Raw genomic sequence first — 25,787 nt, 5'->3', positions numbered from 1 at the left:
CGTTGATATCTATACCCGTAACTCAAGTTCATACAGTATGCTGCAGCTATTGATAAATAGACTGAGTGAACATACCAAGCAGTGCTACTGTAATTGCATCCTCTGCGAGTTGGTGTGTATACTATAACGGTGAAAACTAATGTTGTCTACCACCGTCCAAATAGCTGCTACTTCTAGCAGCCTGGTCCAATTTATCTTTTCCGGGACTTTGAAGAAAAACCTTAATTAGAGGTACCTGGCCTTTCTGTTGATTCTTCTAATCGAATCGACTACAACAATACCAGGGACTTCTAAGAGAAAATTCCAAGTCGCTGATGATACTTGTACTTTACTTCGGCTCTCTTAATATAAAAGGCAGTTAAAACAATTCTACTCACTACTGTACGATGCATAATGAAATCGGACACCATACCGCACAAAACCAGCATAGCAGCTCATTTGGATATCGATCGCAGACAGTGGTTTACCGCTGCCGCTTGATTCTCATCTTGCGCATGGAACAATAGATCAGTACTAAAAAAGGGCGAATTCAATGTCATTGGGCTTGTGCTAATTTTACTATTTACTGTAGCAATAACTGTAATCAGTGAATTGAATACAGTAATTGAGTTACTGTACCGTATATTATCCTTGAAACTGACCGACTACCATGTATGCTATAAAATAAGTGTCTTCTTTCCGCTCAAAAACGCAAATCGGAAATTGGTACCAAAAAATATTCAGATACGCGTATACTCTTAGCGGTCAGTACTTTCTGCAGTACAAGTACAACATAATATATGCGATATCAGTATAGAATACTACGCAACTACCATTCGCCTCTCCCACTTAATAATATCATATAATTATTTAACATACGTAAGAGTATATACGAGTGTACAACATGCAATATTAAGCAAGCCTTATTTGTCTTTATGATCATACCAACACATTTCGACTTAATTGTTCGATCTGCGAAGCTACAACGATGAAAAGGGAATCTTCAAGTAGGAAGCCTCAACCCCGGAATGGCAATACTAGGCATCGTAATAGTTACGACGAGAGCAGAGAAGTTATAAAGAATAAATCTCAACTCGATATTTCCTATTCTGGTTCTAAATACAAAAGAAGACAAGTACCAGAATCGTTACCAACCAAACATCACTTAGATATAAATTCTGAACCCCTTCAGGAAGGTTATCATAAATCTCAAGTTGCTCTACAAAATGACCCTGATTTAGTCCCTACAATTGCTCCAATGACATCAGTTAAAGACGGACACGAAGTTGATCAAAGGCAATATTGGCAAAATAGAAACTTAGGTAACAGCCATAAAAGCGACCATCATAGTGGTAGGCCGTGTGAACAACGTTTGAAAAGGTATCACGATAGTAATCTAAGCTTATTAGTTCATATATTTTGTATATGCTTTGCAGCCATTATGAATAATCTCTTATTGTAGCGCAACTATCATAAATTGCCCGTAGCATTATCTTCTCAATAAATAATATATTATCTCAAAAATAGTAGAAATAAAAATTTTATTTAAATTACGAAAGACATATGGATTCGCATACTGATGGCCATGATACCTATACGTACGATAATAAAGAGAAGATAGAACCAACCCCTAAGCATTACAAAGTTAATGATAACCCAGAAAATATAAACATAGTTTCTACTATACCCGAACCACGCGAACCTAAAGCTTCTATTCCAGCTAATAACGCAGTAATTGACTGTGAAGTATTAATATTTGATGGGCAACAAAGGTATGACATAATATTGCATGTAATCTTCAAACGGCCACATGGCCATAAACATTTCTTATAAAGCGAAATTTTATCCGCCATAACCAATACATGAACTAGATGAACTTCCGAGTAGTTACAAGTTCTACTAAATTAAATTTTATTTTCATACTGTCACTTACCTTCAGAGTCTCTTCTACATCTACTTTACTATCTAAACTATATTTGCCTTTATTTATACAGGAATTACGCTGATGAAGTCGTAACATCGCTAATTCAGAAAGGCATTAACTCGCAATGGGTGCTTGTTCCTACTGGTATTAATGCTGCTCAGGCTGTAGATAGCTCTTCTAGGAGGGGCCTACCATTTGTGATTACAATATTTGATCAAAATGAAGCTAGACGCTCTGTAACTCTTAATATTCTCTTCGGTACTCCCCAAGGTATTTCCTAAAAAATTTTAATTCTTTAGAATAGGATATCTTTTCAAGTCATAATTACAATTGTGCAATAAAACAATTGCATTAGGCGCTTATAACTTATTGCCAAATGTTAGCCCAAACTCTAATCGCCTTAATCATGTGCTTTACGATTAATGCTTTTGTCGCGTAGACGGTGTATGGTTTATAATCGAATTTATTTATCTTTGATAGAGCATCGAAACATGCCCCTAGAAAATGCTTTGGAGATGGCAAAGAAAACGCATTTGCAATATACTTCCTTCTTTCAAGATTGTTTTACTCAGTCTTCTACTCCTACTAATTTAAGAAGTTTACCCCCTACTCAAAACCCTGATAGAGATCTCAAACGACTTTTTATGTCAGCTATTGAGGGTGGGAATATATCTTTAAACGATATAGATAATATACGCAGGTATTTGAATAAGTTGGAAGATAAACTATTGACTAAACGGGCGTCTTCAAGAGGTAATAATGTTAGCTTATTGCTATATCTCTGTACAGTATAATGCTTTTTACACTTTAAAAATTGTCTACTAAACCTTTTCTTTCGACCTGTCTTCTCAATCTATAGTATGTTAAAGACCTTTATTATTAGAAGAGTACTTGATAATTTTAATCATTAACTTTCTACCGATTTTGCCTTTTAATACCATCACAATTAGTAATTATAATTAGCACTTATTTAGCAAGATTAATTGAATTCTGGCGTTAATATAACATTGGTGCATAAATTAAATTGATACATTTGTTTTTAAGTAAACATAAGTTGATGCGGCACTTAATAGGAATAGTTTTATAAGTGTACGAGTCAATGTTACAATGTAGTGTACGAAGTTATCGAGGTTTTAAGTGTTATATTAACCGTTTTTTATGTTAAATACATGTATAGCATCAAATACTATAGATGGATAACACTTTGTACATACTGTAGAACGGAATCAATATTGATATACTCGTAATACGAGCAGCAACATTGTTCGTTAATTGATTACGGTACTGTGTTATTATATGTACTGTATATGTCGTTTGTATATATTTACAGTATAATAGTGTGGTTTAAAAGTCAAAATGTGAGAATATCGTACCTGAAGAATATTATTTTAGCATTAGTTGCAAACTATTATACTGACGAAAAGCTAATGTCTTCAATATTGTACAGGAAAATATACCAACTCTGCGTTATTCTATGTTATTAGGATATAATGTCATAATTATCACATACAGTTATTATTCTTTAATCAAGTCAGGTAATTCTTAAGTAGAATATTTGCCAACTACGATCTGAATCTAAAATGAACTTCCTAGGATCCATTGTAACTGCAACTTCTCCTTGTAATGAACCTATGAAGCATCCACTCCAAGACTATCAAATTTATGAAAACGTAAATTCCAGTCGCGATTGGTACACTAGCAGGAAAGGTTCAACAGTCCAGTGGGGACCGACCGGTGATTGTACCCCTGAAATAGATAACTACCCAAACCGGGTCTACAATGCTGATAATATCCACAGAGACCCGATTCATAGCCATTCAAATATTAACTACGGAAAAGATTTTAAGATCCCTTTACGAAACCTCGACTCTCCTGCTACCTCAAATGTTGACCTTATAAATGCTGAATGGAATACTCAACGCAGCAATGAACATCCCGTTGACAATCCTCCTTCTCCTTACCCATATGGCAGAAATCGTATTATTTCACCTGATATTGCTAACAATTATCATCTAATGAGCACTAATACTCCCCAAGAAAATCCCCAGTCTTACGGTATGGACAATGGTTTGTCACACGGCAGAGTAAGCGCTGATGAACACTATACCATTAATGATCGACTTATTACCAGACCGAATGCCACCCCTTCTGTTGTACGCAGCCATGATAATCGAAGCGATTTAATGCATAGCAGTGATAGCACTATTGACGGCAATTATGATTCTCGGTCATTTTCATGGATACCTCAGCCTTAGCTACTGTAGCCGGCTGTATACTTTATGGAACAGTATATGAATGTTGGATTTTGTCGAATTTTCGGTATTTATTTGCCTCAGCTGTTACAACCATGAGCTGGCCTTCAATCAAGATCCATTCATCTTTTAAATGCGTCAAGGCTGCTTAAGCAAAGTCAAACGTATAATCCATATAAGTATTTTATATAAACGTACATTTATTTTATGATTTATGACTCCATTAGCCTTGCAATTTAAATATCTTGTTTATGTCAACTACTGTTGTCATCATCTGCAAATAAGATATTAACATCATATTATGATATTTGTAACTACAACGTACCACTTAGGAATAGAAAGTGGACTAGTTGATCCGACTACCGTTACCTTGATAATTATCAATAAATAGTTAAATATTGCAGGTAGCTGTTATAGTGATACACATGGATGTTTATCATAAGAATACGTGTAATTACTATGTTAATTTTAAATTTGCTTATGCAATATTATTGCGGCAAAATCGAAAATATTTTATTATTAAGAGACCGTTAATTCTTTGTAATTTCAATCGTCCTTTGTTGTACGGATTTATCCAATCCATCCATACCTCAAATACTGTATTCACAAATATTTACTACTTGATTTGCCGTTGAGATCATTACTAGACTACAAACGTTACAATGATAAATCTACTTTTAACCTTATTGGTCAAGATGGAATCGTAAACAAATAAAGTCATGTTATAGAAATGTAACTTGCTTTGCTATGCGCATTTGCACCGAAGGATAAGACTTTCGGCTAGTTTCGTGCATCACTAGTGTATACTTACTTTTTATGGTATGCACCATTTCGGTATAGTTCTGGTAATTTCATCGTATTTATAATTGTCATGCAGTTATTGCAATAAGATCACTGGAATTCTGATGTCATAATTAGGTAAGCAGTTTTATTCCATGCTTTATTAGCTTTCTTAGCGAGTGAAGTTTTCAAAAGACGCTAGTGAGTGATGATGTAATTTTTATTAGCTGTTTTAATGATACACGAGCATTTTTACAAAAGAGAAGTTTCGAGAAGGGAACGTATTGGAGAACCTCACACGAAGGGTTATCCACTGATACGATTGTTCATTGTACGGTTTCGTTAGCAATGGCGTTAATTACGTATACGTAATCACTTATCAATCCAGGCTTTACCTGTATAATATCAAGTGAAAGAAACGAGTAGTTCGTGCAATTAAGCCATAGGTTGCAGCAATGTAGTACAGTATCTACATTATACAACACATATTCTAGTGCATACTAATATATTACAGTAAAGTTACAGATAGATACTTACTGTAAACCTTAATCAATGATATGTTCTAATTAATCTCTATCTGAAGATACTAAATTTAACAATTATACAATTATGATTATTAGTAAGATTGGTAAATATCGTATAAATGACACATTGATGTTTGCTATTAAACTAGATTCCACAGATGTACACAAAACAAACTACATCACAAACATACAAGTAAAAATCCATGGTGAAAATATGATTTTGAATTGTTAAATGTTGCCTAATCTATTAATAGATTTAATCATTTATTTTATACTAAAAGGCAAAAGTCTTGTTCAATATTGCAGTACTGTACAATATAATGCAGCACAGTAAATAAAGTAAGACAAAACTGTTGTTGAAAATGGTAAGGAAAATCAAGTGGTAATAACAGCCACTGGATAAATACCTTCATCAATACGATTAGCATAGCAAATTTACTAACTAGCCAATCATAATCAAATAATAATAGTTACACATCCAATGACAGATAATTAAACAAACATTATTTCCTCCTATACGGATCAGCAGTTTGAGCTAAGGAATTTCCACTATCCGAACTGGACACCTGATGATTTTGTATTTTCTGAAATATCCTGTCTAATCTGCTGTAGTTTTCTTGAACTCGGCTAAGTAAATTTTCCTAAAGGTTAAAAATTATTTAAATCTTTTCAGGACGACGTATTAATCAATAAACTGTATTATTTAAGGATACACACACGCGTTTAAAGTCTTTATTACCTACCTACTCATCTTATTGCTACTTATAATAGTGAAATATATACATACTGTACTATGTACTATATACGTATAGCTATATAGAGTAGTATCATTATAAAAAATTGATAACGCATTCTTCGGTTAACTGCATAGTTCTATAACTATAATTATATTTGAATTTTAACACCACCCTTGCCTATCTGACAAATTAAAAGACGCTGTACCTGTTCAATTTCTTCTTTGGTTTTTGGTCCGGGTTCTGCTTGCTGTTTTATGTACTGAGCATCCGTATTAGGATAATAACCGATAATGTCATCAGACCTTAACCTTTTAACAGACGGCTCTCCATCCGAAGTTAAATCACGCTCTCTCGAAGCTGTAAGAAATTTATCTTGTCGTTCTTGTGCTACCTACAGAAATTTATAAGCAATAAGAAAAAATTGTTAATTTTTAGACTCCTGAGCAAGGCATCTAATATACGCTACTGTGATTATCTAAAATCACGACAATCTAGTCCATTAAATAAGCAATGAATACTTCTATTATGTATCTATGTACCGTTTAATATACTTATTACGATATTAGTAAAAACGTTAAAAATTTACCCTAACTCTTGCTTTAGGGTTTGGATCGTCATGCGCCCAGCGGACGTTTAATACCTCTTGATCATTAAATTTTTGGTCTGCCATGGCAGCCTAAGAGTATAAAGATATTTTTACTTGTAAAAAAATAGCTCAAAATTTCTAACGGCAAATAGTATTTGTATCATTGTAAGATAGGAATAATTTAAATTAAAGCTTCAATGTTATCATTTAGTGAAACTGTTGCAGTAAGTAATAAATAACTAGAGATTATTACTCAGTTCTAAGATGTCATACCTTAGCAAATTCAGCAGTTAGTCGATACCTGTAACGAACAAATGCAACGTGCAGCTTGGGTATATAGCGCACATCTTCAATCTCTCCCCATTCACCAAATTCTTCCTCAAGAATACTTTCTTGATTATCACGATGATGCAAACCACCAACATACAAGGTACGTGTTTCTTTATCGAAGCTACCGATACCACCCATATCGTCACGATGTGATCTAAAGCGTTCACGTCCAAAGACATCATGAGCTAGATCGATCCTGCAAGTAAAATTGTATATAACATTTCAACTACCGAATAAGATAACTCAAAGCAGTTTGATATCTTCAATGTTTAGTAATTTGTGGCTTCACTAATTTCTTCATTCATAATCTTAAATTAATTATAATAAATATAGACTTTATTAACTTACGATAAATATTGATATTTAATTACTGAAATTATAATTTTATAAATCTTTACATATCTAGCATACTTTCTATTGTCATTTTCTAGAGGTATTGTATGATAGTATGTACACTCCGAGCCAAGATGACAACAACCTCGAGCGAAATATATACACCAGTAATGTCGACTTTCTCGATTATCCATCAAATTGGCTTTGGTATAGCCGGCATCTCGTTTTAAGACACATCTAGTTGTAGCAGGACCTAAGTAAATAAGTTTAGAAGTACATAAGGCATTATGGGAGATAGGATAGGTGCAAACCGTATTTAATTACTACCCAGCACTCTGTAGTCTGAAGAGAGTATGAAGTATTTTTGTTATTCAAAAGACAAATTAGCAAAAGCAACCATTTTTGCATAATACAGAATAAATGTTCTGGATGTGGAATTCAATATTAATAAGATCGTATTCATGTACAAGATATCGGAGGTATCCCAATCGCAAATACTGTGACTTAACATTTATACTCATTAATTATTATATAATTAATTACGAGTAAGATGTTTATGTCCACTTAATTAAATTTTAGGGAAGATTTCGGCTTGCCCATGACAAGCATTTAAGCACATAGATAGCAAATGGCGCACATGTATAGCAATATTCAACAGGTTCTTATTAAACTACAATGGAAAAGATATGCTGCAAAATGTACAACTCACCACCATGCTTTTCCCCTTTCCATAATTCTCCAACCCATCGATCATACCAAATATTATATTCTTGAGCTCCTTCTGGTCTCCAATGGACTTTTTGTTGCTCTTCTACTTGTTTCCTAGCTGGTCTTTTCAACCAAATTTTGACTAAGTCATCAACGGATCGTTGCTTTGGATTAATAACCGCATGATCAGTTGTGATATTAGTATTATTTCCATCCGTGATTGGATTTGTTTCTGTAGTTGAATCCCATTCTGCTGGTTTGTCCCATTGAGTTGCCTTAGTGGAAGTATTGTGATAATAATATTTCTGATTGTTTTGATCGTAGATTGCCATCCAATCACCACGTTGTTGGTAATATTGGGAATAATACTGAGCGTAATAATTCCAGTATTCAGATTGATCATATGAATGGTTATCTATACTGTCTTGTGAAGGGATGGTAGTATCTACTTGTATCTTTTCTTGATCCTGATTATTATCAGCCATGATCCAGGTAACACTAGTCGTTTGTAGTCAATCAATCGAGGTAGTTTCAAAACGAATAACAATATCAATGACTATATTATATTATGAGTAGCATCAATGACGAGGATTGAGCCTTTTGATTAAGTCAGTTAATCCAGCAAAACTTGAAAATTTTCCTTTAATGGATTTCTTTTCGTTATTAGCATATACAATACCTTATCAAGTATTAATAATGTCAATTTTTACTGTCCTATAAGCAAATGATACTAGCAAGAATAGAACATTAGTCCAGATTGTATTCTTGGTGAAGTTGGGTTAGTACAGCCAAGAGTTGCCAATTCTTCTACAATCAATGTCTTGCGTTATCATACTATAGAACACGTTGTCCAATATTAATTTCAGTTCCTTGTGAGTGTATTAAGAGCAAATAAGTGAGCGAAAGTGGAGCAACATTAGTCTAAATGATCTCCTAACGTCTTGATCTGCAAACATATAAATGGCTGTTCTGCAATTATAGCTAGCTAGCGTGGACTAGACAAAATCTTACGAGTATCAGTCAGTTCAGTACTAAAAGCGAGAGCGTATATAGTAGTTTACACTAGAGATCTTCTAGTATACGGTACGTTATACTGTGCTGTCCAATATTTCTAGTCATCTTGGCTACAGTACACTGAGTACAGTATTTGACTGCTTGCATTGTACTTGTATACTGTAGATGGGCGTCTGTCTGTCTGTTTGTCTTTGTTTGGATATGATTGCGACCTGTTTTAGTCCAAAGATTCTTTTTATGATTTCATGAAATGTTCATGTAATTAGTAGATTCCTATTTAATCCTGACTATTCTTCATGTACTATCGAAATCTCAGGCCATGCAGAATCCAGAATACGGGTGCGGGTCAATGTTTACTTATCCCCTATGAACCATGGACAAATGTAAAGCACAATTGGGATGGCTAGGATACTATACTGCACCGTACAGCACTACAATCACTCATATTGTATATAGGTATAACGGGATCATGTAACTTAGTACTGTAAAGCTGCCGTAGAAATTAATGTCACCTTGCTGCTGCCAGCTGAATGGACCCATCCATCACTGTGTTCACTACTTCTAGCCATGGACGGACGACCAGATGACCCTCTGGTAGTCCATGACTCAGGTTCAGTCGACTTTCCGAGTGACACTTGACTGCGTTACGTAACGCCTGAAACCTGAAACTTCGTACAGTGTGAAGCGAAGGCTAGCAAGTTGATACAAGGATACTGTTTGAAAGGGCACAGATGTGTACACCATTTTGTATGGAATGTCTCTGCTAAAGGATATTGTACCATTGGCGAATGAATAGTCTGGTTGGTTGGCAGCTCACTGGACGACTTCTCCTTACGACCTTTGGAGCAAAAATTTTCGGCTCTATGATTTATATCCTCGATATTCAGTTAATGCCAGAGAGATTGACCATATTACCCTATGAAAGAATAAAAATTGAAAATGGGAATAGAATAAGGTATGAAGCCAATAAAGCAAAAGTATAAATAAAAATAGGGCTTGAAAATTGAGCTTCAACGTTGCAATAGCATCACTGTAGACAGTCAATTTCGTTTAGCACTAGTAAGAGTCCTGTGAGCATCATGATGATGACAGGACTGTAATGAGTTAGTAAAGAATTGATGGAGTTTATAGACTTTGAGATGGGAGAAAATTGAAATTTCTCCTTCATCGATATCAGTGAAATGGCTCTTTTTCAAAATAGGTTATAGAGCTTGTCCATTGTCGAAATTTTCGTGAAGTGGACGCCTACAGTAGATTAAGTAGTCAGTACATGGTACAGTATCAGTTCATACTAACCAAGCTTACTTGAGTATTATATAATTATAGCTTATTTACAGTATATACCAATAACGTGAATTGATTGCAATTTGCATCAAGATTTAGTCAATTCTATACTTCCTCTGCTGCTTTCTGTACTAACGTAGTATTTTGCCTATTTGTACACACACATCATCAAACTATCTGTAAGATATCTGAACAATTTTCAACGTGATCTACCGTCCAGGTTAGATAGACGACTGCCTCATCGAGGATCAATTACATCAACTCTTTCCATCTACTGAAAACGATAGTCTATGTTGTCCATAGACAAATTATGAATCGTTTAAGCTCATTGCTTAAAAGCAGTCAAGGTAAAGTACCAAGATAGAGTATCAAGCATGTATATGTGTATTTAATCAACGTCGCTACGGCAATTATAACGAATAACATAATTTATAACATTACTACTGTACCATGTATATATATACTGTATACGAGTAGAGTAACGCTCTTTTATATTATTGTACGAGTATGTCTATGGAACCAATATTGTAAAATCAATCGAGGCCATATAAACTAGCGGTAGCTATAGTAATAGCTATTAATTGATAATTTATTTGCAAATTATTGCTATACCATATTATAATTTAGCCCTATTATAATATATAATTAATTAATGACAGACAATTTTCTGTAATGAGCCGCTATACAGTACAGTATACTGTAATGAAATCAAGATTAAAAATACCTCATTACGAGTATATACGGTATGCAATGTAAAATAGAGTATGGCATGTAATGATAGCCGCTTTCATTAGCAATAGTAGCAAGCCAGCTTAGTCAATTTTTACATCTCCAACATACATACGTATATATACTGTACAGCACTCTATATTATTCATGTTGAACGGTGTGAATGAATGATTGGCAGTATTATTGTATAAACTACGTTTCATCTTACAGCTGCAATACCTACCGACCAAGAACGATATGAAGATTATAAACAGCTCTTTCAGACACTAAACGATGCAATTGCTAAGGTAAAGGAAAAATCGGACATTATTATTAAAAAATTACTTGTGCAGCTTACTCCTATTCATGAAATATGATTCAACATACTATTACAAATTATGTTATCACCTAAGAAATAACAAAGCAACGAGTTGCAGGACTAGTAGTAATTAATTGTAAAGTAGATATAAAACGAAAAAGGCACATTCTTCACAGATGATACACGCAAATATACGTTATATCTATCCGTATATATGATGGTATCGTAATCCCTTGTTTAGTCCAAATTTGTACACTGTCTATCATGTACAGTATTATATTAACCATGGTTAAAACAATTTGATGAAAATATTTTGATCTATTACTAATAAATCTTTCAACAAAAATTAATAATAAAACCTATATCCCTTGCATAAGTATGAACAATCCCATTACGATAACTACCGCTCCATGTCGAGCAACAATGAAATGAAAAACCGACCTGAAGCCGAAGAACTATGCAATTGTTTTTATAACATCTTATGTCATGGGCTCAAAGCAAGGTAATATTATTAGCTAGGTTGCTACTTTAGATAATTATCGGAATTTAATTGGTTATATGCATTGCATATTTATGAGACAGTCAAGTTACATAAGTGTATATTTTTTTATCATACCACATTATTCGAAAATTACGTGTTGGTTGCTAGGTTGCTACGATATAATTACTTGACTACTCTTGTACTGTTATACTTAATCTTAGTTTATGGTCGCAATCTACATTTTGGCCTGTTATCGAAAAAATATCCCACCGTAATGTATTAAAGGATATCAATAGGTTTGAAAATGCTAAAACTTTCAAAATATGATGAAATATCACAGTAAATGCCAAAATACATGAAATGAACTATATTTTAAAATAGGTCTATATGCTATATATAGTAAAAATGTATACTAGTATATACGGTAGTCTTATTTTACCCTTCTATGTATCTGTATATGTTGTGACTCCAAGATTAAGATAATCTAAGTCTTTCTCTTCTTAAAAAGCATAAGCAATGTTTCTACCAATGAACAACGATGCAAAGCATGGATCCGTCTTGCCTTAAACGAATCTGCCTTAGACAGTTATCTAACTGTTTTCACTCAAAATAAAGACATATTAGAGTTAGTTGTAAATCTGTTTTCGAAAAAGTAGCGAAGTATTTCTTTATAGGTTTTAATTTTTTTATGCTATAAAAACTTTATTTATGACTATAAAATTTATAATGCATAACGCAGTTATTACTATGAACCCTATGCTTTCGTTATGGATGATGGTAAAGTAATGGCGATACAGAAAGTATTTAGTAAATTGGGAAGCATGAAAGTAGAATTGTGAGCTCATATTCAAATAAGTTTAACCTTTTTCGCATTAATGGATAAACAATTAGTTAAATGGTTAATAATTCTCTTCTCCGACCTTGACCATTTAGTAATGTTCAGTATGTTGACTCCGAAAAAGGAAAATCGCTAAATAAAGCAACATCCAAGTCTGCTTCACAGTCACTATTAGGATCACAAGCCAGCGGTGAGAAAATTTTTTATTTTCACGTCTCACTACTCTGGAAATAGTAAAGCATAGATGTAGATACTTGGTATAAGGTAGCTATTCTCTCACTTAGCTTAGGACAACTAGTATATAATGCTTTTGATTATAATTATCGGTGTTGCACCCTTTCGCATAAAATTAGTATGGTTGCAAGAAGAAATGTTAGATTAAAGCAAATTTTAGGAATTTGTATTATGAAAAACTATCAATTATAGATTTAATAACATTTTGTTGATGCATTCATATAATCAATCCGATACCTTATATTATGAATGTTATTTAGAAAGTGACGAATCCTCTGAGATAAAGTTAACTCATAGACAACTATTATCTGGATTACAAAGTTGCGTTAAAGAGGTAACTTATGCAAGTCGTTGTTGCTAATTTATTCAGTATGAACTTGTTAGTATTGGGTATATTATTTTTATTCACCAGTATTATAAATTTTGATGTTTATAAGATTAAGAAAAATTATAGCTTAATTGACGGATATGAGACGAAAGCATTTATTGAAGATTCCACTGAAACTGCCGAATTTTGCCGCCTTTTGGAACTTATCCTTAGTGACGGTTTGAAAGCAAGGTTGGCAATTTAGTTTTTGACACATATTAGTTATGATATCTATTAATTAGTAAAAGTATATCATCAATGTTCCTTTTATTTGTATTCCTATATTCATAGTCGTTTAACATGGAGAGATAATACGTTTTGGCGAATTGCTACAAAAATATCACATCGTGAAATTATTGAAACCATCAGTAGAAATACCACTTCTAGCTCAGAGCGTACCTATTCCTGGTTACGTCTAGCCCTAAATGAAGCAACTTTACTAAACTACATTGAAATTTTAACTTCGAGTAACGATATTATTACCACCAGTTATGAACCTACAGCGTTTCTTCTAAATATCTCAAATGTAGATGAACTAAATGCTTCGATAGATATTATATGTAAATTGCCCTTTGCATTGGTAATCAGTAATCCTGTATCTATGACACCTGAACAAACTAGTAATCAAAATTCATTGATCAATAGCGTTACTACATCTATAAGCCATCTTTCAATAGAAGGTGAATAAATAATACAATTATCTCTGAATATAGCTATCTTGAAGTTAGTAAAGTATTGATTTACAAATTTTCATTGTTAATCTAGGTAGTACCCGTGGCATTCGATATAATACTGACTCAGATCCTCATACCGTAGATTCAGCATCATCTATGATTTTAACTGCTAATTCTAAAGCAAATAGAGGTGATCCGAGTATGGACACGATAGGATCTAAGATACGTTACGGATATGGTGGTACCTCGATAAGGGAATCGAGTTATGGCAGTGATAAACCGCTAAAGACATCTATATCTAACTTTGGTAGTAATACTGAACGACGTCATAGTACCAGCACTTCTTCAAAGCAGGATCTTGACACTTTTTTTAGAAGTAGCCGTTCTTCTTCAGCATTACAGTTTGCTAAGTCGTCCATAAATGCAAAAAAGAATGCAAACTATTATGCCAGAGATAGTTCGAAAAACGAACAGGAAAGTAATTCATCTGCAGATCAGTCAAAACAAACCGTAATCAATGAAATACCTGAACTCCAAATCACAACAGGCTCTATGAATAAATTAATAAGGACTTCCAATGCAGAAACTCTCTCCAGTATCGAAACAAATAATCAATTTGTGGGTAGTAATAACACTTATGAATCATCATTGCAGTCGTTAAGAATTGGAAAAAATGGGTTTTTACCGAAGGAAGAAAAGACTCATGTAGACAATAGTCCGCTTGATAACTCGGAATATTCCCTTCAAGAAGGAACAGGATCATTTGTTTTTCGAAGTGAATATCTTTCTTACGAAGAACCAAAACAAACTAGCATAAACCCTGCGTCTTTTGAATCAATAAACTCTGACACTTTCGTCGAAGCTAGTAAACCTTTTAATATTGATACGAGTAGCTTTTCATCGACAAAAGTAACTAATGGAAATGCTCTAAACCAAGAAAGAATTGATAAACAGTCGAAAAAATTCTCTTCAGACACACATCTAGCTAAGCATCTAAGCAGCTACAGCATGGAAGATATAGGCAAGGATTCAAATATTAGTGCTGATAACATATTACAAGAAAAAAGTGAGTATTTGGCAAAAACTACCTCTATAGTCGATAGCAGTTCTCGTGAAAGCGATAAATGGGTTACTGATGTAAAAGGATCGGATATGTTCTTTATACAAAGCGACGAAGATAGCAAAGACTTCGAATGTAATATAAATTCTCAAGGTAGTAACCTGACTGCTAATAGCTCTGTTTTAATGAAAGAAAATAACGATACTACTCAAGAAAAGCTAAACTATCGAGAAAATAGCGATAGCATGAAATTAAATAGCGGAGTTGAATCCAAATCTGATTCTGAAGCCCAAGCCTACTCTAGTTCCGATATCACTCAAAATAACGATAGGATCGAAAATTATCTTCTTTGGAATTTAAGTTACCATCGAAAGTCATGTAAGAATTCAACAGTTTTTAACGAATCAGAATTCGAATCACTGATTGAATATATTCTGAAAGAAGAAGATTATCAACCTCCACCGGTGTGTCTTAATGTACTCTTTTTCGATGCTTGATGATACCTCTCTAGGCAGTAAATTTCCAGCATGCCTAAACTTTGTCATGTATTTCTAATTCAGGCTTACTTTACCGATTGTGATATTGCGGACCTAGTAATGGCAATTCGAACCTGTAAAAAGCTGCTTGCACTATCTTATGGATCTAATAATGACCTTAAAGAGACTTTAGTTAGCCTAAGAATCCGACTTCAAGAAATTAAGGTTAACAATGCATGTGCTTCGTACGCTGGTATTTATTGTATATGCCACGACGATAAATGCTTAATTTAGACCACAACCATAACGTCTTTATTTATTCTGACTAGGAGTCATCCACTGATTGGACTCCTAATTTCACGACTTCTTCTTCTGGACATCAACTTGTCAAGATTATGACCCACGACTCGCTATTAAGACTGTATTGTAATGTTTGCCATCGCCGTATTTGGTGCACTATCCAAACGTTTTACAAGTGTAGTGGTATGAAGGCTACTAATTTTATTTATAACTCATAAAATTTTGTATTGGACAAAAATTCTGTCTTAAAATCTATTTCATCATTTTCATGCTTAATTCTGTTATCAATTATTCTCCAAAATTACCACAGTATGTGATTTATTTACTCACCTGAAGTGCAAAGAATCTATTAGTAAAATGTGCCAGACGTACAAGGTATAATATATGCAGGAATCGATACTTTATTGTAGCAGCACATGTTACATCCATAGTATGTAAGTTTCCAGCTGCATTTATAGATACGCTGTTCAGTATAACATAATTTATCTACGACAAACAAAGGGACTTAACTTTCTTTTAAGCTAGCCTAAAGTAGTCATTTAATGTGATGTTTTAGCATATGCTTAGGCTACTAAATGCCTTGCTATATGTATTACCTTGAGTACTAAATCCAATATAAAATAATGATAATCATAGGAAAATGTTGTTTTAAATATTATTAAAGAACAATATTAACAATTGCACGTTCCAACAGACTCCCCAAACTGTATTTATAATGACTATTCGCCCTGAAATTGGACTTTCATCGCAACAACACCGATGTGCAGACTGTAGAAGATTTATTGGACTAGGTTTGAATTGCTTATCGTGACACTTTATTTAAATATATACTAGTGTATATAAGTGGAGAATCTTTACTTTCTAACCAAAATGATAATTCGTGAATTTCATCTTGAATATAGCAAACAAAAAGTCTAAACAAGTACTGCCTGAAGCTCGAATTTGTGATTACCAAGGGCGATATCATTGTTCAAACTGTCATAAGAATGAACAAACTGTAATTCCGGCTAGAGTTATTCGCAATTGGGATTTCAGTACAAGAACAGTGAGTTTAGCTATTGTACTTAGAGATTAATATATTGCAATTAAAGTACTATCACAATTTGTAATCCATCAAAAGGTTTGTCAACGCTGTAGTAACATGTTGGAGCTGCTATCTAATCACCCAGTTATACCTTTAGAAAGTATTAATGCTAACCTTTTTAGTCATATTGACGATTTGGTAACTGTAAAGGTATGTTTAATATCGCTGAATCCTTAATAGTCTTACTTTGCTATAAAATATTTATTAATATTTGGTATCGCAATTACTATATTTAGAATTTGCGTATGACGCTATCTAATTTACGGCTCTATGTACATTCATGCAAATCGGCACAACAACACAATTCGTTTGCAAAGGTATATCTTTCATTCTTTTTAAATTAATAACATACAATAAATCATGAACCTTGCCTGGTTTTCGCTTGTGCATAATATATGGTATTAATGGTTGTTATTGTATGTTATACAGCTAAAGATCAAGCTTCATTTAATGGATAATGTCGATATGTACTCTATGCAAGATTTGATAAAAATTAATGATGGAACTTTGATAGAGGAACTTAGAAGTATTTCTCAAGATTTAATTAAGCACGTAAAAGAAAACTGCGAAGTAAGTCTTATATACACTATTTGCAAAAGTTTACCGGCATCCCTGCCGCTTTACGGAACTGACCTAATGTTAATAATGACTTAGACACTGCTTTAAAATTAATGGAAATTGGTGCCTATTGATAGCATTATCTTTTAAGGTATATCTTTTATAGAATAATTGAGCGTATCTCATCTATTTCTCCGCTAGCTTTGCGCAGCGAAAGGGTTTTATTGCGAAATTTGTAAAAGTTCTGAGTTGCTTTTTCCTTTCGACTTAAACGCCGAAGTCTGTGAAAAATGTTCGTCTGTGTATCACAAGTAAGTTAATACTTTATACATTATTCTACTGTTTACCTTTAAATTTCCAGAAAAATTATTAATCAATCATACCGAATCTAAACAGAGTTTGCATAAGAAAGACGAATTGTATGAAGTGCGAGCGTATCAAGGAGAGATCTATAAATCCTGCTACGAATATATAACAATGGGACTATCAGCGCCTTCTCAGATTTTTTATTCTAAAGAATGATAGTATGAGCCTATCTGAATCAGGAGTGAATCATTTTCCATATTTTTGTGATATAGTATTCCTACCATAGTAGCGTCCTGTATAGTACTATATATTTGATACATGCTTAAAGTAGTTAACTTAGATTTAAAGATTTTATCATATTACAGATTACTATCTCTAGTTTAAGATTTTAACATTTGTTTGCAAATGATACCAGTAATCTGAGAGCATGTCTTTTTATCATTTGATATGATGTCATTAGTAACAAAGTACAGCCTAAATCGACCTAAATACAAATAATCACACGAATTATATCATAGATTTAAATTTACAAATTGCAGTTAACAAAATGTAATATTTACATGTGCTTTATTGAAGCTTTTACATGGATACAAATTTTGGATAGGATTATGGTACGTTACGTATGATGCACGTATAGTATATTCAAGTAAGAGATGTTCTGAAAATTATTTTCGTTGATACTAGAGCTGCTATCGTAAAAGTATTACGGTATATAGTCCTGGTTATTTTGAATTTATCATCGACTGGTACTAATGGTGCTTATGCTATATGAAAAGTAGTAGTTAAAATGTTAATACAAACGAACTATCCAAATCGATATTATAGGTATACGATTTTAGCGTAACATAATACTGTTACCGGAAAATATTTCTAACAAGAATAGAGAATGATAAGCATCAGTCAAAGGCCAATTTTGATAACGAACATAGTATTTTTAACCGATATTTAACTGCCAATTCTATTGGCTAATTTTATTTTTTTTTAATATCGAAATTAATGTTTATCGACCAATGGATTGATTATCTGCAAATATAATATTTTACAAATAGTATTCATCCTATTTGTCGCTATATTAAGGACTACATCTTCCCCAAGTATAAGATTAAATTTTATAATTAATATATTTATAAATTACAAATGGATAGCAATAAAAAGCAACAAAAATTGATCATTTACCAGCAAAAATCGCTACCTCTAATCTATATACGATATAGACCTACTATAGAGTAAAAGCATGTTATTATAGAGTCTTGCTAGCAATGACTTACCGCAGGCTTGCAATGTTCCAGTGAAAACTACCTTCAATTGATCTGAATTATTAAAGTTCAGTACTGAATATCAATAACGTCGTAGTAAAAAGAGTATAGTTTCTTTAATACAATCTCACATACTTTAATACCGTATCGCTAATGCTATAATTTATGCTTGCAATTATATCATAGTCGTAGCAGATATTTGTAATCATTTCTTAGGTTACTTTTTCTATCTATTGTATCTATTTAAGCCAAATCCTATAACTTTTAAGTCTATTTAATGTAATATTAATAAAGCCGTCAAAGATTTCTTGGTTTTACTTTTAACTGATTGCATTCCTCCATTTATTATTATTGTTACTTGCATTAATAATGTCGTCATAGTATCTCTCATGATTGCATTAATAGTAAAATGGATCATTACACCTTACGCCACTCGTACATTTCTGCCATCCGTATGATTTATGCATTCGATACCCCTGTACATAGGCGTACATTTTATAGCTGTCCTAAACAAATTCATTCGGTTGCCTTATACTTATAAATTTCATATTTTAATCTCATATACATATTATCCTAGTCTGCTACTGCCGTTGTGCTATAAAATCTCCTATCATAATGGCTTTGGAATTCTTCCTTATCATAAGAGCATCTACATTAACAGTACCATTATGCTATCGAAGTCACATAAGCTTTAGTTGCTATGGTAACAATGTCATGATATACAGTACTGTGGATTACCACCAGCTACTACGAGTTATGTAACAAAGTTACTCGGCGTGCTGATAGTCGATGCAATTTATAGAAAACTAGCCAATTAATTCTCACTATTAGCATAAATATTTCCCTGCTACCCAAACATCCTCCACAAAGAAAAGTCCTTGCTGACAACACTTTGGATAATTTAAAACAGAATTCATAATCCAACTTGTAATTATTTAAGCCGTTGAAAGCCTCTCTATTAATAAATTATGGCTGAAGAAGAGACCCATTCCCTAGTATGCATTTTATGCTTAATTTCATAGAATAGTAATGATCATCTAGATTACTGAATCATGTAATGCTAACAATTTTGTTAGTCTTATTTTATATTAGTAGGCAGATTGTTAATCATTAATATTACTGATTTTTATCACGTATATTCAATGCATCGCATGGCAATGTCGTTAAACTTCAATTAGCCCTACTTAATATTTACGTTAAAGATAATTTCGTGAAGAAAAATATCGTATCTTTTTCTTCTTTTAGCTCATAAGTTACTGACTGTAAAAACTAAAACAATTTCGTCAATTAACATCTTTTTTTCGTATAAAAGTAGTTCTGAGATAAAATACGATAGCAAATTGTAATCATCATTAATTACCAATAGATGAGATCCTAATTGGTAACTCCTCTTCTAACAATAACTTAAATCTAATCGATGGGCAGTTTAATTACTAAGTACATTGTACGGTAAATAAGTGATGATGTTATTATCCTTGTGCCTAAGATCCTAATACTAGTCTTTTTGAGTATTTTTAAAGCTCCAAATTAAGCTTTTTTGGAGACTTCTTTTGAAAGACTAGAATCGTAAAGTCTCTTTTATTTTATATATTGAAATTAAGGCTTTTACGTTATGATATGATGATATTTAATACCGAAATACGTAGACTCTGTCGCTTTCTGTTTAATCTATAAAAAATAATTATAATATCACGTAATCTCTACGGGAAAAGTCTTAATGATGAATGATTCTAACCATAACGGAATTTGTAACTTAAAATTTCGTCCAATCCGTTTTCAACTATATCATTCTTCGCTGGAAAATTTAAAGTTGACAGATATTGGACTAATCGTTTTTATCCCCTTACTGTAACCATTGCTTACGATTCGTAATCATTGCTTTTATTATTTTTAACTATTAGGCTAAAGAAGAGCATAAGAGCATCAACTATTTCAATACAAAGAAAGAACGTGAAGTTCTTACACCCTTTGACAGAGTTCAACATGTGAAGGAAGGCTATATAGCAAAGCTACACCGAGATGATCGTGAGCATAAACTGGATTTAGATATTAATGGGGAGGTAATTGCCGTAGACAACTTATAAATCTTAGATCTAATATCTTATCCCTTTAAGATCGTCTTGATGTTTATAAATAGCAACCGTTAGTTCATTCGTTGTCTCTTTCATTTCTAGGAAAGAGAAAGAAGAGTTCCAATCCTATCATCTTCGGAATATGGCCGCCGAATTCCAATCGAGCAGCCATCACGAACTCATGCACGCGTTAGTTTAATACAACGAGACTTTTATCGAAACACCAGTGAAGGAACAATTTAAATCCCTTAATTTCTCATGAGTAAGCTCACTTAGAAAATTATAGATCATTCCTCACATTACCCTACCGCGTTTTGATCAAATACTGCTAAGAAATCAGCTCATTTTGGTTTATCATCAGATTTGTAGTGCTATTGTATGCACTTGATGTACAATGCGCGTATATTAGTCACGCCGATGATTCTATTGCTAGTATAGTGTTGAAGGGTTATAACAGCTTTCAATGGCTACTATAAATTATAATTACATTCAGACCGTAAGGATGCTTGCGAGATTCATTATTACAGTAAATGTATTAAAACCAGCCTTCTTATAAAATATTAAAGCTGAATGTAGTGATTTAAATTTTTATGTTACAATATGATTGGAGATAGCGCTTAAGTTCAGAATCAGTTGAAGGTAGTTGGACATGACAGTTTAATTGATATTAGTCATTTACACTTTATGTTTCTTATTTTCCTTTAATACTTACTTTTATCCATTATTTTATTTCTGTATTTGGTATTACCTTAGCTATTAAGTAAGCATATTTATGAAGAATGATATAATGTATGTTTAACTTTAAAACTGACACCTTTAAATAAAAAGAAATGAATTTACTTCAGGCCTTTTTTATTACAAGTATGGTGTATGTAATATCATAAAAATATAAATACTGTACGTTATATAAAATTTTCTAGAATGAAATTATATCTTTGCATAGTATATTCTCAATCAAATATTAAATACTATATCAGAGTGAACTTCCATTTACAAAAGTGTTACTAAAAACTAACACTAGATATGCGTCACCGGAATTGAACTTTTAAGAACAAATATACTATCATTTAAAACGTAATAATTTTCATAGAGATCTCCTTGACATAAATAGGGTAATCGTGTAAAATTAACAACAGTGAATCCAGCCGGATTGAATACATTTTGTATTAGACTATTGACACATTCTTCGAAATTATCGTCGCTAACATTCAGTTCTTCGGACGGTGTATTGGAGCCAAACCAACCTATCAAATTATTAATTGTGATTGGATCAAAAGAGGCAATGAGTATTGTAAAAATAAACACTAATCTTCCTTTCAGACGGTAAAATTAAGCCGTTAAATAGAAGACATACTAGATCGATTGAAGTGCCACCCCTGCTGAATTACGAGTATCTACGTAAAGTAGTAATTAACTAAAGCTACAAGTTCTTTAATATGAATTAGCTTTTACCTCTATCTAAAATAATTATAATGGACTAGTACTCGATATAAGAGCAATACCTGATTCAACATAGCAAGAAACAGGCACAACTACGGCAATAATACAAATGCCATTGCCAGGCTTTAAACACTTCTTAATATTGGATAACAAGGTTAACGGTCGATCAGTTCTGTCTAAGACATTCAGACAGCTAATTAGATCGAATTTTCCAGGGTATAGTTCTGGCCATGTGAAAGCATCAACACATCTACAAAGGAATCCATGGCAATCATAGCTCTAATCAATAATATTTATGGCAGTACACGATGTAAAATCATATTTTCCTTGTTATCTTAAATCGTGTGAAATGTAAATCCCCTATTGCCACCGACATTCTGAAAGTTAAAATTGAAACATGAATATTGCACTTACTGGTATCCACGCCGATTAAGTCGCCATCTCATAGATTTCGATACCTCAGTTACAGAGACTTTTTCGACAAATTCCGCCATAACCGATGTAATATTTCCATCACCGGCTCCTAGATCAAGCATCGTCGGAATCCTCCAGTCTCCCGATTTACCAACAAGCGTTAAGAACTGCTGTCTGCCGAAAATATGCATTGATCCACGACCTAGTAGGCTTATTTATAAAGATTATATAGCATCAGCTACAATTCTTGAACATAGTGTGCACATAGTTCATTAAAATAGAATATACGCTGTTATACAGATTCGCCTTTATACTGTATAAGGAACATGGTACAGTAATAGAAATTAAAAGATACAGTAGATATCGATGGAATGCTACGCTCAACTCTGATACTATAAGATATTAATTTACAGGTTTTACTTACCCATTCGTTGTTGTCTGGCTAAAGAGTGCATGTAAAAATGTAGAACTAATTGAATCAAAAATATTTTTAAGGATTGATGCATCACAGCAACTATCAATAAATTGTCTTGTTTCTTGATCCATAGTACTTTTGACACAAAGATGTCGCAGGTTATAATCGATTTTTTCCAGATCAATATCGTACCACTACAATGAATAACATAGTTAATTATCGTGATAACTCGATAGAAGAACAAGAGATATCAATGAGATCTATTTAAGATCCATTAAAGCTATCTGGAAACGCTCTGTAAACTATTATGTGCGTATAGTAGCCTAGATATGCTATACGATAGCCATTAAACTGAACATGAGTGGAATCTAATCAACGAATGTTCGATACCCGTATCATTGATTTTCTTCAATAACGAATATGTTATAATATTTTTTTCTTAGTTGCATCAATCATACATGTGTAGATGGTCAAGAAGAAGATCAGAATAAGGCTGAAGTATAATAATAACTCCGAGTGGTTGATTAAAAGCATAGTCGAGCAGAAATGACAGTAGTGTAGATAATCAGTATTTCACATCATGCATACTAATCCAATGGTGCATTCCATATGCTGTTAAATAATATTGTAACATTTCTTCTTTCTTCGTGACATGTATATTGTACGTATGTAGATCGTCATGAAGACCTAAATTGATACTTTGATCAGTATGTGGCTGAATGGCATTTTGTAGCGTAGTTAGATGATATTGATGAAAGCCATCAATAACAGTATTATTGAGGGTATTCCTTAATCAGCATTTCACATCGTGCAGACTAAACCACTACTGAATTGTGTATCTTCTTTCTCAGTTACAGTATATATTCGTCTATTATAAAGTACTAAGCAATCATAAATGGTCATGAAGATGTAAAGCGATATTTTGATCAGATAAGGTCGAATAAAACGGTGCATAAAATTATTCAATTAAACTGATTAAAACCATGATCGAGCTGAATGGCAGTAGTGTAGGTAATGAGTACTTGACGTCATGTATACCAAATAAAATCAATGCTCAATTCGATATGCTGCTGCTGCTGGCAGAACTAACTGACGACAAGTTATTTATTTATATGGCTGTTTGCAGCAAGTGTTAGATTATAACATCCAGTTTGTTCATCCATGATTTGGATCGTTTTATTCAACTAATATAAAAGTTAATTTGCCTTACATGATCAGGATCTGAATTTTTATCTTGATCATCATCCATGATATGCATGTAGGCTTGGCGTGCCCAAGGATTACGAATATTACGTGATAAATAATCCATTTTGGCATCGTACGACATGATTAGTGTCCAAGGAGACGGAGATTGTCCTTATTGATGGGTAAGAAATGGTAAGAAGATGTTGGTCAAGTATTTTTACTATCCTACTGTGCTGTTGTGTATCGGGGAAGTTGATACTGTAGATATACTACAGTACTGAACAGACTAAAGCGCTATAGTGTCGTAGAGAATGAAAGGGGAGACCGCCTATCGTTTCCTTTTAATAAACATTTTATTTTTAATTTTACTGACTGTGAGCTCTCTACTTAGTACCATAGAGGTAAAAGAAAAGACTACGATAGCACTACCATAGTCCTACTTAGTAAGGCAGAATGGATTGGTTTAATGGCACCGTTATCGATGAACGATAGTTGGGGAGACTAACATTTGCTGAATATATATCCATTTCTTTGTCGACAGTCTCGGTACCTAAACTATGTTGTATTCCCATAGCCAAGACACTGAATCAAGACTTGAGTTAGCATAGTAACCACGCTTAATGAGCTAACAAAGTACTCTTTATATAGGCGCGATATGTCTAATGTTTTGGTACCGGAATGGAACTACATTAAAGCTACTTCTAGTTCATTCGTCAAATGAAACTATTTTATACTAAAGCGAAATCAAAATCTACTTATAGTTAGCTAATCTAGTACTAAAAAATAGTTCATTCATCAAATGAAACTATTTTATACTAAAGCGAAATCAGAATCTACTTATAGTTAGCTAATCTTGTACTAAAAAATAGTTCATTCATCAAATGAAACTATTTTATACTAAAGCGAAATCAGAATCTACTTATAGTTAGCTAATCTTGTACTAAAAAATAGTTCATTCATCAAATGAAACTATTTTATACTAAAGCGAAATCAAAATCTACTTATAGTTAGCTAATCTAGTACTAAAAAATAGTTCATTCATCAAATAAAACTATTTTATACTAAAGCGAAATCAAAATCTACTTACTGTATAGTTAGCTAATCTTGTACTAAAAAATAGTTCATTCATCAAATAAAACTATTTTATAC

At 33.0% G+C, this 25,787-nt stretch overlaps 5 protein-coding genes across 5 annotated transcripts; 3 read left to right on the top strand and 2 right to left on the bottom strand.

Annotated features, from left to right (window-relative positions):
- Nucleotides 1-967: 967 nt before the first annotated feature.
- TRIADDRAFT_55672 (uncharacterized protein) lies at nt 968-4,158 on the top strand (the record flags this gene model as incomplete). The annotated part of the gene is made up of 5 exons (XM_002112002.1): nt 968-1,359; nt 1,539-1,751; nt 1,974-2,173; nt 2,384-2,656; nt 3,497-4,158. The coding sequence occupies 5 exons, from the start codon at nt 968-970 to the stop codon at nt 4,156-4,158; spliced, it is 1,740 nt and encodes a 579-aa protein (XP_002112038.1).
- A 1,804-nt stretch (nt 4,159-5,962) lies between these two features.
- TRIADDRAFT_55671 (uncharacterized protein) lies at nt 5,963-8,638 on the bottom strand (the record flags this gene model as incomplete). The annotated part of the gene is made up of 6 exons (XM_002111506.1): nt 5,963-6,100; nt 6,402-6,587; nt 6,783-6,872; nt 7,056-7,308; nt 7,524-7,698; nt 8,155-8,638. The coding sequence occupies 6 exons, from the start codon at nt 8,636-8,638 to the stop codon at nt 5,963-5,965; spliced, it is 1,326 nt and encodes a 441-aa protein (XP_002111542.1).
- A 7,365-nt stretch (nt 8,639-16,003) lies between these two features.
- On the top strand, nt 16,004-17,865 carry TRIADDRAFT_23786 (uncharacterized protein; the record flags this gene model as incomplete). Its single annotated transcript, XM_002112001.1, has 8 exons — nt 16,004-16,091; nt 16,219-16,283; nt 16,603-16,699; nt 16,811-16,953; nt 17,029-17,142; nt 17,229-17,309; nt 17,422-17,562; nt 17,752-17,865. The coding sequence occupies 8 exons, from the start codon at nt 16,004-16,006 to the stop codon at nt 17,863-17,865; spliced, it is 843 nt and encodes a 280-aa protein (XP_002112037.1).
- Nucleotides 17,866-20,080: 2,215 nt separating this feature from the next.
- Nucleotides 20,081-21,967, top strand: TRIADDRAFT_55669 (uncharacterized protein; the record flags this gene model as incomplete). The annotated part of the gene is made up of 4 exons (XM_002112000.1): nt 20,081-20,107; nt 21,014-21,172; nt 21,287-21,373; nt 21,938-21,967. The coding sequence occupies 4 exons, from the start codon at nt 20,081-20,083 to the stop codon at nt 21,965-21,967; spliced, it is 303 nt and encodes a 100-aa protein (XP_002112036.1).
- Nucleotides 21,968-22,201: 234 nt separating this feature from the next.
- On the bottom strand, nt 22,202-24,762 carry TRIADDRAFT_55668 (uncharacterized protein; the record flags this gene model as incomplete). The annotated part of the gene is made up of 5 exons (XM_002111505.1): nt 22,202-22,428; nt 22,687-22,874; nt 23,039-23,248; nt 23,463-23,647; nt 24,664-24,762. The coding sequence occupies 5 exons, from the start codon at nt 24,760-24,762 to the stop codon at nt 22,202-22,204; spliced, it is 909 nt and encodes a 302-aa protein (XP_002111541.1).
- Nucleotides 24,763-25,787: the final 1,025 nt, after the last annotated feature.

Source organism: Trichoplax adhaerens, genomic scaffold (genome assembly GCF_000150275.1).
Source record: "Trichoplax adhaerens TRIADscaffold_4 genomic scaffold, whole genome shotgun sequence".
Classification (NCBI taxonomy): Eukaryota; Metazoa; Placozoa; class Uniplacotomia; order Trichoplacea; family Trichoplacidae; genus Trichoplax; species Trichoplax adhaerens.
The sequence above is the reverse complement of the archived record's forward strand: the minus strand, read 5'-3'. Positions and strand labels throughout refer to the sequence as shown.